The sequence below is a fragment of the Pinus tabuliformis genome, chromosome 8 (genome assembly GCF_031772625.1).
Source record: "Pinus tabuliformis cultivar Carrire ecotype Pingquan chromosome 8, CPIR1, whole genome shotgun sequence".
In the NCBI taxonomy this organism is placed as follows: domain Eukaryota; kingdom Viridiplantae; phylum Streptophyta; class Pinopsida; order Pinales; family Pinaceae; genus Pinus; species Pinus tabuliformis.
In genome coordinates this window covers 740,011,828-740,026,279 of record NC_142294.1, presented here as the reverse complement: position 1 = coordinate 740,026,279, position 14,452 = coordinate 740,011,828, and the positions used below count along the sequence as shown (strand labels likewise).

At 40.2% G+C, this 14,452-nt stretch overlaps 1 protein-coding gene across 2 annotated transcripts in view; it reads left to right on the top strand.

Annotated features, from left to right (window-relative positions):
• The window catches only part of LOC149237701 (uncharacterized), a 492,469-nt gene that overhangs the window by 96,524 nt on the left and 381,493 nt on the right, over window positions 1–14,452 (top strand). For both annotated transcript variants that reach the window (XM_089372754.1, XM_089372755.1), the window contains exon 7: window positions 11,018–11,265. In XM_089372754.1, the coding sequence (XP_089228880.1) occupies window positions 11,018–11,265 (248 nt within the window). The remainder of the gene's footprint in view (window positions 1–11,017; window positions 11,266–14,452) is intronic.

The window sequence follows — 14,452 nt, the reverse complement described above, 5'->3', positions numbered from 1 at the left end:
CAACTGTCAAACTACAAATCTGCTTCCTTGAATTCTGTCAAAATGCACAATCCTTGAATCAAAACACACAAGAAGTTTTCATATTCAAGTTTGCTGATGCAACAATATGCCACTGTTGTATCTGATGATGCCTACGATGTGTGCCACTGTTGTGTCTGAAGAGACCCTTGTCCTAATGTATTTCTGATTGCAACTATTGCAAACTGCCTTCTAGTCAGCCTTTTAAACAATTCTGCTTTTAAACATTAGTTCTGAGAGGCCTCTATTCAACTCTTAAATACCTTTAATGATGACTACACTTTTGGAAGATACTTCAATAGTGTTCCAAAATTTGCTTAGAGGAAATACTAGTTACTTCAAGTTTCATCAAATATTTTACTACTTAAGTAAGGCCTGATTAATCAGAACAATATTGACCTTAGACTCGTCTCTAAGGTATGTCCTTCATAAGAATAGCATAGTGGAGCATTGTAAGAGAATTTCAACCATAATAAGGTATCCATAGAGGGTTACTTCAAGAACCCTAACTAGTGAGGAGGATCAACTTTCAGAGATACAATCCATACTTTATGCACAAATGTCACAAAATCAACTTCTTTCCTGAGGCTTCAGCCGTACAAACAGTGCACACTCAAACAGAAGGGGGCGAAAAGCTCAAGCCCTGCTTTTATGGGCTGTACAGAGTCACCAGGAGGGTTGGAGAGGTAGCGTATGAGCTAGAGCTACCCCTAGGGAGTTGAGTTCACAAAATTTTTCACCTGTTTTGCCTTAAAAGGGTGTATTGGGGCAGCAGGTGACAACAAATACTGTTAATTTTAGATATGTTCTATGCTTAGAGCAATTTATTTCAATTTTCAAAGTTAGCTCAATATTTTTTCTAGATTAGCAATCATATCAGCGTTAAAGTAAACTACAGATAGAACATAAACATAAATCACAGAAGACAAGCCAAGACAAGAGGACACAAGATGTGGCGCTAGCTAGGGACAAACCCCAATGTGGGGAAACCCTTGATCAATTCGTCTTATATTTTCTTCAATAGTTCAACAGAGAGAGAGAGAGATAATACATTTACAATAAAAGTCAACACTTAGACTTTCTAGATAAGAGAATAGATCATCTCTACATGAGATCAGTCGAAGACATGTTGTTTCAACTGATTCTCCAAGGTGACTCCTTCAACTATCATTGTGTTGCATCTCGTCATCATGCTGCACCTCACCGTGCTGCACCATGCTACACCTATCATTGTGCTGCATCTCGTCATCGTGCTACACCTCATCGTGCTGCACCCATCATCACATTGCTGGACCTCATGACCATGTTGTACACATCATCACATCGCTGGACCTCATGACCATGTTGTACACATCATACTGCTGCACCTTATGCTGCCACTGCTGTCCCACTGTTAGTGACATTGCCATTCCATGTTTGCCATATTGCTGTCCCATTTGCTTGCTCCATCAAGTTTCATTGCTGTCCCAAGTACCATTGCTGCACTTTGCTGCACCATGTACTAGCTGTCCCATTTAGACATGATGTACCTTGTTGCTCCTTGTACTAGGTGTCCCATCTAGACATGTTGTACCTTGCTGCTCTGTTATGAAATCAGCTCAAGAAAAGATAGAAAAGATAGATCAACGCCTTAGAATTCAGCGTCTTCGAGGGGGAAACCTCCTTTACATTACATAAATGAACAATTCTTGGATGATACAAATGAAAAGACCTCCTTTCTATATATAGGAGTCTAAGGGGTCATAACATAATCAGAGCCGACATAACAATAATAATGTAAGGGCACAATAATAACAATAGTGGGCTTCTATGGGGCACAATAGTAACAATATGGGCACTACATGGGTACATCAATATAATAAGTGGGTTATACTAATAACAATAAGGGGTTACACTAGTAGTATAGGGGCCTAACATGCCCCTCTCCTTCAAAAAGCGTTGTCCTCAATGCTTGAGTAGTTCTTGATGCTTCTGTATAAAATTATTGTCCTCCCATGTGGAATATTCAGCGGGTAAGTTCTTCCACTTGATGAGATACTCTGAAATTGATCAATTTCGTAGCTGTCGGGTTTTTGTTCTGTGACTACTCCAGGTTCCAATATGATTTTTCCTTCCTCTTTAATTTTTGGCAATATTGTTTGAATTGGGATCTTTTGCAACTTTTGAATAAGTGGTCGTACTTCTTCGTCCTTCTTCCATTCATCCCTTGCTTCGTTTATCCAATCTGGTTGGATAATATAAATAGCACAAAACAGTGCTTCCACATCCTCATCCTTGAAGAGTCTTCCCATTCGGTAAGGTCGCCATTTTTTAAGTGCCTGTTGTTTTGTTTGATTTTGCACCGAAGTGGCATTATCCTTTAAAAGTTGGAGAACTTGTTGTTGATGCTCGATGTGATCTTTCACTGCTTGAACCTTTTTCTTCTTGATATGTCCTTCTATCTCTAGAGTTTGAGGACTGGTAATTTCTTCAAATCCTTTACAAGATATGGTCGGATTTATTTGATGCTCGATTTGATCTTTCACTTCTTGAACATTTTTCTTCTTTATATGTCCTTCTATCTTGATAGTTTGAGGAGTGGTAATTTCGAACAATGAATTACAAGATATGGTTGGATTCATTTATTCTTTCTCGATGTGATCTTTCATTTCTTGCACCTTTTTCTTCTTGATATGTCCTTCTATCTTGAGAGTTTGAGGAGTGGTAATTCTTGCCAATGCTTTACAAGATATGGTCTGATTCATTTCTTCTTTCTCTGGGGTGGTGTCCTGGCGTATATTTTCTTCTTTTGTTGTTTCTTGATCCTTTTCTTCCTCCTCTTCATGTTCTATGTAAAATAATTTCTTCTCAGCACACTTATGACCTTTAGTGCATTTGCTATCACAATTGTAACAAAGCCCTTTTTCTCTTTTTTCTTCCAATTGTTGTGTTGTAACCCTTGTAGGTTGTGGAAGGCTAGGAAAAACAACACTTCCATCTTTATAGTTGTGAAGCGTACACTTCTTGGTTTCCATAATTTTGCTTTCCACTATGTCACAAAGCCCTTTTACTCTTTCCAATTGTTGTGATGTTGCTCTAAAGAAGGTGTTTCTCTTTGTATCCTCATAATGTGCTATCATTTCCTCCGTGAAAATTGACCACGTAACAAGTTGTTTATGAGAACAAAGCCCTTTGTACCATAAAAATTGATCTGGTTCTAAATATGAAGATGCAATACATACCTTTTGTAACAGCTGTACACCATGTATATCAAAATATTGCTCCATCTGAAGTATCCAATTTACCAGATCCTTGCCATCAAACTTCCTCATCTTGCTTTTTCTTGATTTTAGGAGCTCTACCTTGAAACGACTGTAACTCTGTACTTTCGGATCTTTAAGTTCTGAAATTGTGACCTGTAGTAGCCCTCTGTGTCCTCTTTCCAATGCCACCAGTCTGATCCAAATTGGATTCTCCAAGAAAGAGTTATGCACAATCTCCCAAGATGACTTGATTATAGACTAGTTCAGTAGAGTGAACTTGTACGACGTGCCGTGAGTCACTGTTTCAACCTTTGGATCTGAAAATGCATACAAGAAACTACAATCCGTCTTCTTTCTGTACTTTCTTACGAAATTTCAATTCGATCCCTAGACAGAAAGTTATGACGATTTTCCCCAGGTCACCTGTTTTGAATGTAATTCAGGAGTTTGGAAAAATACTAACTTCCTCAGATCATATCTCCGCAAATATTGCGCAAAAAGCTCTGAAATTCGGACCCAAGTTTCAGCGCGATTTCTTCTCAAATGGGTTTTTTTTGCGACTTCTGAAACGTCACAGAAAAAAAGTTATAGCGAAAATGCCACGATGACCTGTTTGGAGCAGCGAAACCCTAGAATCCAAAGCTCTGATACCAAATGTTATGAAACTAGCTCAAGAAAAGATAGAAAAGATAGATCAACGCCTTAGAATTCAGTCTCTTCGAGGGGGCAACCTCCTTTACATTACATAAATGAACAATTCTTGGATGATACAAATGAAAAGACCTCCTTTCTATATATAGGAGTGTAAGGGGTCATAACATAATCAGAGTCGACATAACAATAATAATGTAAGGGCACAATAATAACAATAGTGGGCTTCTATGGGGCACAATAGTAACAATATGGGAACTACATGGGTACATCAATATAATAAGTGGGTTATACTAATAACAATAAGGGGTTACACTAGTAGTATAGGGGCCTAACATGCTCCATGTACTGTTTCATGTACTTGCTGTCCATGTATTGCATCATGTACAACTATATTGCTGTCCCATTGTAACACCTACAACACACATAGATTTCCATGCTGTCACCTACAACACACATAGGGTCCTTCTTACGTGGCTAGGTCTCCTTTTCTAGCTGCGTATAGGTCTCCTCAATTGCTATGAATCTGGCCTCTCTTTACTGCGGACTTAGGCCTCCTCTAACTGCGGATTTAGGCCTCCTTTAACTGCGGATTTAGGCCTTCTTTAACTGTGGCCAAACCTCTACCTTAATTGCTGCTAGAGCTCTCCTCCATCTGTGGCTGAGTCTCCTTTCCACCTGTAGCTAGGGCTTTTATCATGACTACGGCTAGGGCTAGTTTGTGGCTCCATTTAGATCTGCAGCTAGGACTAGGTCTCTTCTTTAGGACAACAACTTAGGTCTCTTCTAGACCAGCGTTGAGGGCAGTTTAGAACTTCTCCTTGCTGCGCTATAGTAGTCTCCTCCATGACCGCGTTAACGCTGATTACGACATCTTCATTAGGGCATCACTACGATATAAATTATTTTAAAGTTACGATCCTCGAGGTAGTCATCGACTTGCGGTTTGTCGTTCCACATCCGGAATCCAACTCCCTCTTACTTTTGCAAATGAGAGGGTCTGCACTTGTTAGAAATAGGTCATCCTCATAAGGTGCTAGTATGAGAGGTCTATCATCCACAACCTTCAAGCAAAGGTTTGGTTCGGCTTCACTCCTAGTGAATCTCAGCTTCATCAGACAGCTATCAATCCTCTCATACTAGCCCAAGGTGTTTTGCTTCAAGCCATAGAGGGCTTTCTTCCACTTGTATACATGAGATACCTGATCATGAATCTCAAACTCCTCAGGTTGTTCCAAACCTGTGGACCTGCTACATAAGGGGAATGGTTCCCTTGTAAGATTTTCCTTCGGTACATCTCAGACATGTACCTTCATGCTCTTTTTGAATTCAGGCATCCTTGTCACCATCTGACTCATATTGGGTAGGGCCCCATAAGTAGACCTCCGGTGTTATAGATGAGATATGTCAATTGACATGATCCCCAATGGACCATTCTGCAATTTGATACAAATTTCCAACCCTGAACCCATGAGAAAAAGCATCTTTGAAACTTCTACTTTCAAACACGTACCTTTCCATCGATGAATGCCACCCTGAAACCTTTGACTTCCATTGCCTAAATGGACACTAGGTTCTTCTTGCGATCAGGTACATGAAAGAGATTCTGTAAATGAATCGAGTTACCCTCATTCAATTGAGGGGTAACATTTCCTACACCCTTTTTGGGATAGGTGACATCGACTCCAAGTATAATCCCACGATTGTTCCATCTCTTACCAAATTCGAGAGAGCACCCTTCTATCCGATAAAGTGCCTTGAAGCACTATAATCAATAAGCCAGATTCCCACAGAATCTGAAGGAGAGGGCCAATACAAGATAACGCTTCTTTATCTTATCAGTAACAACATTTGATTCTTCATACCCTGGGTTCCTTGCTTTCTCTGAAGAGTCAACCATTTCCTTGATGACCTACATTACCTGTCATTCCTCTGATCATTGAACATGTCCCTGGAATGATTGTTATCATCATCAAGTGATGTGTTCCTGCTATTCGGACACTCCTTCGCATAATGGCTGAACTTATTGCAAACAAGGCATCTGTCTCTCTTTCCACCCTTAGATCCAGACTTCCCATTGAAGTGATCTTTAGGCCATCAAAAACTTTCGCTGCGCCATTCTGATAATATTCTCTGCTTCGACTTCACCCTTGGTGAATTAGAAGAGGGATGAGAAATCCATTGATGCTTTTGTCCTTTCCTAACTTTCCTCAGTGATTGCTCTTTCACTCTTGCTTGGGCATTGTCTTCACCTCACTTTTGATACCATGTTAATTAGATATGTTCTATGCTTAGAGCAATTTATTTCAATTTTCACAGTTAGCTCAATATCTTTTCTAGATTAGCAATCATATTAGCATTAAAGTAAACTGCAGATAGAACATAAACATAAATCGTAGAAGACAAGCCAATACAAGAGGACACAAGATGTGGCGCTAGCCAGGGACAAACCCCAATGTGGGGAAACCCTTGATCAATTATTCTTATATGTTCTTCAATAGTTCAACAGAGAGAGAGAGAGAGAGAGAGAGAGAGAGAGAGATAGTACATTTACAACAGAAGTCAACACTTAGACTTTCTAGATAAGAGAATAGATCATCTCTACATGAGATCAGTTGAAGACATGCTGCTTCAACTGATTCTCCAAGGTGACTCCTTCACCTATCATTGTGCTGCATCTCGTCATCATGTTGCACCTCACCGTGCTGCACCATGCTGCACCCATCATCACATTGCTGGACCTCATGACCATGCTGTACACATCATCACATTGCTGGACCTCATGACCATGCTGTACACATCATACTGTTGCACCTTATGCTGCCACTGCTGTCCCACTGTTAGTGACATTGCCATTCCATGTTTGCCATACCGCTGTCCCACTTGCTTGCTCCATCAAGTTTCATTGCTGTCCCAAGTACCATTGCTGCACCATGTACTAGCTGTCCCATTTAGACATGCTGTACCTTGCTGCTCCATGTACTAGCTGTCCCATCTAGACATGTTGTACCTTGTTGCTCCATGTACTAGCTGTCCCATCTAGACATGTTGTACCTTGCTGCTCCATGTACTGTTTCATGTACTTGTTGTCCATGTATTGCATCATGTACATCTATACTACTTTCCCACTGTAACACCTACAACACACATAGATTTCCATGTTGTCACCTACAACACATATAGGGTCCTTATTATGTGGCTATGTCTCCTTTTCTATCTGCTTATATGTCTCCTCAATTACTATGAATCCAGCCTCTCTTTACTGCGGACTTAGGCCTCCTCTAACTGCGGACTTGGGCCTCCTCTAACTGCGGATTTAGGCCTCCTTTAACTGCGGATTTAGGCCTTCTTTTACTGCGGCCAGACCCCTACCTTAACTACTGCTAGAGCTCTCCTCCATCTGCGGCTGAGTCTCCTTTCCACCTGCAGCTAGGGCTTTTATCATGATTGCGGCTAGGGCTAGTTTGTGGCTCCGTTTAGATTTGCGGCTAGGGCTAGGTCTCTTCTTTAGGACAACAACTTAGGTCTCTTATAGACTAGTGTTGAGGGCACTTTAGAACTTCTCCTTGCTGCTATAGTAGTCTCTTCCATGACTGCATTAAGGCGGATTAGGGCTTCTTCATTAGGGCAACATAGAGCCTAGGGCACTCCCTCTAGATAGCGTAGAACCTTTCTCCATTAGGGCAGTGTTATCCCTTAGGATCTCTCCTCCTACTAAAACCCAAAGACAAGTAGAGAGGAAGAGATTCCACGTGAGTGTGTCCAAATGACTTTCAAGGCACCTCTATTTATACTAAAATGTTGAGGACATGTGGGGTTTATTTGGTTGCTAGCCGACCTTGACGAATTGTCCCATAACACAAATAAATTCATATCTCCATGAATACTTATCGGAATCAGATGATCTTTAGATCAATCCTACACCTCTCGATGAGAGGGATCCAAGAAAAATATCAGCTGCCATTAATAAGATGACACACATGGAGTTTGGCCCTAGTTGCCAATTTTAACAACTACAGAGTTACCACTCATGGATGATGAGGGCCATCTGGTTTTGGAGCTTGAACCTATTTTGGACACCCGTGAGAGACATTTGCGAAACAAGGTCATCAAAGAGTTCTTGATCATATGGAGAAATTTGCCTGATGAAGATGACACTTGGGAGGGAGAGTAGATACTCCAACATCCATCCTTGTAGTTGCTTGAGGATAAGCAACATTTTGGCGGGGAGGACTGTGATATTCCCACTTAGCAATATTGCTAAGGGGAAATATCAGTTTTGCCAATTTTGTCATATTTTGTACTCACTTAAGAAAAGTGGGTTGCGGGATCCCACTTGAAGTTTTGGAGCTAAGGCAAGGGTCCAACATGGGAGAAAAGGGAAAAATCGATTGACTAGTGGATGGTGTTGAAGTTTCTAAGTTTACTTAGTTAGAAACCCTCTTCCTACTTGTTATGTTCCTTAACAAGTTATTTACAATGTAAATACTGAAAATAAACACTAGTGCATGCTCAACATATTACAGATCAGCAACTAAAAGAAACAGAAACAAACACACCATATGACACCATTATTTTTGGACTAATGTGCCCGGAAAAACCCAATGTTGGAAAACTGGTGCAGCTATTTGAGGGTTTTCTTATTAAGCAATATCATAGTACAATCTGGGTGCCGAAACTGGCCTACCCAACAGAGAATTTTTTTGGCATTAATGCCTCTCAGTTTCTGACAAATCTCCTGGCTGAAACCCCAGATAATCCTTCCGGCAGCTACTCAGCACCAATCTGCCCCAGAAACCCCAACATCAGCCTTTCTCTAGACTGCATCAGCCCTGGGAGGCCCTGCGTCAGCCCTCTAGCCCTCTGCGTCAGCAACGCTGGCCTCTCTGAGGCTCTGCACAGCTCCCGGCTGCCTCTGTGTGGCCTTGCGTGAGCCCTGGCTGGCTCTGCATCACTCTCCTTGGCTACTGCGCTGCTCTCCCGACACTATCTCTGCCTCTCTGTCTCTCTGTACTCAAATGCCCCTCAGCTGCATCTCCCGATCACTAATTCTATCTCTCTTAGCAAACCCCGCTCTAGAGAATAGAATGACTGATCACTCTGGTGTATTCTCCAAGTGACCCTCAAGCCTCCTCTTATACTTTTCCTGTTGACATATCAACGACCGAGATTAAGTCCCTAATCAATGGCTAAGATTATATCTGGCTTGATCCATGTCTTTGGACCATTCTAACACAGATTCATATTAATACACATTAATATTTGATTTTCCTTAAGTTTAGACTTAGGGACTCCATTAAAAATATTAATTATTTTAATATCTCCTGATCTGTTTAGAATCTGCCCAAACTCTTTCTGGGTATTGGAGATCTCATGTGCCCCAACCTCTCCACCAAATTTCGTGGCTAGAGCACATCCGATGCTACCCCAAATCAACAGATGGTGGGGCCACACCAAAGAGGGAATATGCTCTCCTCTTGGATATATGCACTCTTGGAGGGAAAGGATGAAGGAAATCTATGGTTGGGTCCCACATGAGCAAATTGGAGGCACAATGAAAAATTAGGAGGCACTCATTTTGTTCATATTTGATCATTTGAACATTCACCTTGACTAGCATGCTTGAGCTCGAAGCTAAGTCTGCATGCGCTGTTGAGCACAAGAAATTTTCAGGCGAGAATCTCACCTTTGCTTCGGTGGACCTCGAATGCCAGCCCTAGGAGAGAGTTTTCATCACCTTCAACCTGATCTGGGAGTTTTCTTCAGCGTATTTGTGGAGCTGGTTCAGTGAGGACTGCGTGAGCTTACGTAGTACTCTTTTCGTGCCACACATGGGACATTGGGAGGAAGAGGAGTTTGGGGCTGAGACTTGTGGAGATGTTTCGGAATGGGATTTGCTGAACATCTCAGCCATTTTGGGAGCCTTCAGCGGTGTTGTCATTTACAGGTGGGTCGAAATACCCAACTGCTAGGGGAAATTGGGTCAAAATTCCAGGGTCAACTTTTGACCAAACCCTTGCTGGGTTTTGGTGGGTTATTGGAGGAGAGGCCAGGGTTAATTAACTGGAATTTTCTGAGCACCAGAAGGGGGTCAAATCAGCCATTCTTCACAGCCATCAATTCAGTTTTTTGGGTGTTAAGCGCAGAGCAATAGAGGGGACAGCTATGCAGCAGTTGGGGCACTTGCGTTTATCACTTGGGCTTTGCTAGCTTGCCTTGGGCAAGGTCAGGTGCATGCCTTCTGATCTCATATTGTCCCCATCATTTATCTTAATAAAAGGGCTCAGATCATCGCAATTTTTGGCATATTCTGGGTGTTTAATATTGTGTGAAATTGTGTGTGTTTTTGCTATGTTTGCTTTGTTTATCATTATAAATTTCCTTTAGGGATATTACAAGAATGACATTCTCTCCATTTTTAAAACACTTTGCAGGATCTTCTCCAATCTTCTAGAACTCTCCTTTTTAATAGTTTATTGATGAAGTCACTTATTTCCTCCAAGTGACTTTTTGCCCCTTTTTATTAATAATAATTTGCCTTTTTTATTTATAATAATTTCCCCCTATTTCCAGCCATAAGGAGAGAGTTAAGCTAGGGGGAGTGATGACTCCATGCTCAAGTAATATGGGACATTACAATCTAGGAGCCATGACTGTGGATCTCTGGGGATTGATGGCTATAGGGTGGTAGACTATAAAACAATATAATACTGAGAAAAGTTGCAAAGGGATGTTTGATCATTTAGTAACTATTATAGCTATTTCCTTGCAATTCAATATTTTCTCATAACTCTGTGTTTCCTCTTGACAAACCATTGTTAGCTTCTATTCCTTCTTTTGTATGATAATTCTCTGGAAATTATCTCTGACTTCATGCTGTTTAACAAAGATGAGAAACATTTTGATACATAGCTGTTAGAAGATTTGATTTTCAAAAATTGATAGAAACTAGGAAATGTGTAGCTTAGATTTTTTCTATTTTTTTCATTGTTTTAGATTTTTCTGCAATCATTCTTTTGGCTTTTGATTATAAATGCACATTTTCCTGATAGCCATTTTGTATAACTTGAAGAATCAAATGTTTAGCTTCTTTGTGTTTGATGCAGAATGGTTTGCTTTCCTTGGCCGCCAAGCACCGCTTAATCAACCTGGGTCGCCATATTCAATGGATTTCATAACAACAGTTCCACCATCTTCTTCCATGGAGCCAATGAATGTATCTGTCTTTCCATGTGGATTTTCTTCATTGGGATGTTCTTGTGGGGATTGCCCTTCCGCAAGCATCTGCTCTGACATATTGCCTCCTGTACCACACAAGAATGGCTCTTGCTCTATTCACCTTGGTTCTGTGAAGGTGATTTATGTCAATGTTATTTTATACAACAATAAAAACAACATGATATTCTTTTACTTGTAAAGTTTATAAAATTCTTAGAAATTTGTGCTTGAAAAGTTGTTAAGTTTGATCTTAGCCTGCAGGATTTTACTTTTTGTTTGAACCTTTGTATAGAATAACTGCTCAAAGTGAAGTTCTGAGTATACTGAACTGTAGTGCATTACTTATTCATAGCTTGCCTAGTTTCTGAGACTTGTGGTTTCATCAACACACTTTATATGGTGTTTAACCTCGAAATAAATCATTTTTTTTTTCTGAGACTTGATGGAGTTCTCAATTGTCTACAACTTTTGTTTAAAAATATTCTGCTTTTTTGCATTGAGAAAATTCTTCCCCTTGCTGACCTCAAATCTCTGACAAGTCATGTTCAGTGCTCTGTATGTGATAGTTACTTCAACCCTCTTAGGTTCTGTGAGGTTGATTGCTGAGAGATGGGTTTAACAGGCATTCAGGAGATTTGGTCAGATTACCATATGGTAGACAGTTGATGAGCCTGGGAAAGTAACACAAGCTTACCATATTTATGTGGTCGTACCAAGTTTTCCTTATTCAGGAGGCTTTGCATGCATTTCTTTACTGGTACAGGTGGCGTTGTGGATTATTTAATAGTTAATGGATCGCTTGTACAGTCTATTGAAATCCTATGGGTATCCATAACAACCCCTACTTGAATTGATCATGCCATCATCTTGTTCAACACTACGCTGCTTGGAAGCAGGGAGTGGGAGTGGGGAGTGACAAGTTTCAGAAGCTTCCGGGTCGGGAGTGATTTTTATATAATATATATTTTTATATATTTTGATGCATATATGTCAACAAAAGCATGTAGAATGATGAATTAGTTATAAAAAACATAAAAACATGGATTAAACCATATAACATCAATCATCTAGTAGTTATAATCTTCATCAACCATAGGTCCACAAGTTACAACATCTCGATTCTCATCAATCTTAAAGTTTCAAAGTTTCAAAATTCAATATATAACATTTGTCATCACTAAAGTTGTACTTGTAACCATTACCAAACTATAACAAAGAATATCAAACATGAAATGAAACGTTTCAACTTTCACGAAGCATCATATTCATAATTCATTACCAATGAGTTATAATTGCCAACTTCAAACTTCAAACTTAAATTGTCATATATTTTTTACAAAAAATAGCATAATAAATATGGCAGAGTCAACAGTTATAAAAAAGTACTAGAAACTAGAAAATACAAATAAATCTACTATCTACTAAAATTTCTTTTTGCCATGAGAAATTTCTAATTCTTTTCTTGTGGTCTATGAGCAACGAGAGTCTCCTTCCACATAGTCGGATGGGCACGTCCAAAACCAGAAGGTGCATGACCTCCACGTGAGGTTGCAGATGGAGGTGGCGGCAAAGATGGTGCAACTTGAGCAATGCTAATGGATGATGGGGATGGCATGGCTGTTATGTTGATTTTTGGTAGTATCAGATGTGCTCTAAGTCTCAAAATTTGCATGGAGGCTTAGACACATGCATTCTCCAATACCCAGAAATCGTTTTGGAAATTCCACCTAGAGACAGTTTTATTAAAACAATTAATTATTTTTAATGGGATCCTAAGTCTAAACTTAGGAAATTAAAATAATTAATGGGTATTAATCTAAACTGTGGGTGTAACTTCTAGAAGAAGACGAGAATCAAGCCAAAATGATCTAAGCCATTAATTAGAAGTTAATTTGGGCCATTGGTTGTCCAACAGAGAGATATAAGAAGAGGCTTGAGGGGCACTTGGAGAACACATAGAGGGGAGATCAAAAGTTCGATTTTCTGAAGCAAAGTAGCTGCCGGAGAGATTTTCGATAGTGATCTTTGACTTTTACAGAGAGGGGCAGGGATAGTGTCTGAAAGGAGATCCTTCCCGGTCGGAGAATACTCAGTGGAGATGAGTGAGAGAGATCCAATAGAGGCAACACAAAGCCAAAGAGATTGATGCAGGGCCACACAAAGGCAGTGCAAAAGCCTTGAGGGAGTTTGAAATTTGCTGGAGGGTTCAATTTCTATAGCTGGAAGCCGGGGTGTGAGATCGGGAGAGCAGAAGTCAGAATCTCAGAGGCAAATCGATCAATCGGGAAGAGTGACGCAGGTCCTAGACAGTGTGACACTGGGTTGGCGCAAACACTGCGTAGAGGCAGCCAGGGGCTGTTCATTCAAGGGCTGGATCAGCCAGGACTTCCAGTGATAGTGTTAGGTAATCTCACAAATCTCTTTGTCAGTGATATTCTTTGTCACTGAATAGAGATTGTATTCATAAATTACTACTGCATAATAATAAAATCCTCAGCTGCTGCACCGGTTTTCCCGCATTGGGTTTTTCCGGGGACATTTGTCCAAAAATAACTGTGTAGATGTGTTGTGTATTTCTTTCCTGTTCAGTTTTTGTTTTCCGCTTATAATTTAAATGGTGTAGACGACAGTGTATTAGTTTCGATATTTACTGTAGGAAACAATAAATAATTTGGTTCAGTAATTAACAAATAGGAGAAACATAATCAGTTGCTGCAGTAGAAATTTGGGGCATCCAAATTGTCACATGTTACTGTTGTTGCTACTCCTTCTTCCTCATCGTTCAAAAGTTATGCTTCCACTTGTACTAAATATAAGGCTCCATCCTCCAAATTCTCCTCCTCTAGGTCGCTATCCCAAGTGATATATGCTCTGTCAAATCGAGTCTGCTCATAATAATGTGTTAACAACCTCAAGTTGTAGCATACATAAACCAATCTTTCTGCCCGGTTTTCATTGAGGCTTTTCCTTTTGACATTGTGGATGAAGCTATAGGTGCTACAACAACTCTCTGTAGAAGAAGTATTAACCACACCTGTGAAAGTACCATAACTGCTAATTTTTCCAAAGGTCCCTCAGAGCCATACCTGTTCCACCATTCAACAAGATCCATTCTATCTCTATCATCAATGGCATGCAAAGAACCAAACACTCTAGTTTGGCTGAAGTATTTGCTTAATTCTCCACGCAATTTAGCACACTCCTCCTTGTCAGGGACCAACTTGTTTAATGCTAACATATACCCATTTTGTGTTGGAGAACCTAGTAGGGCAACTATTTAAACAATTCTCCTTATCCTTAATAATTGCTTGTGAACTTTAGTT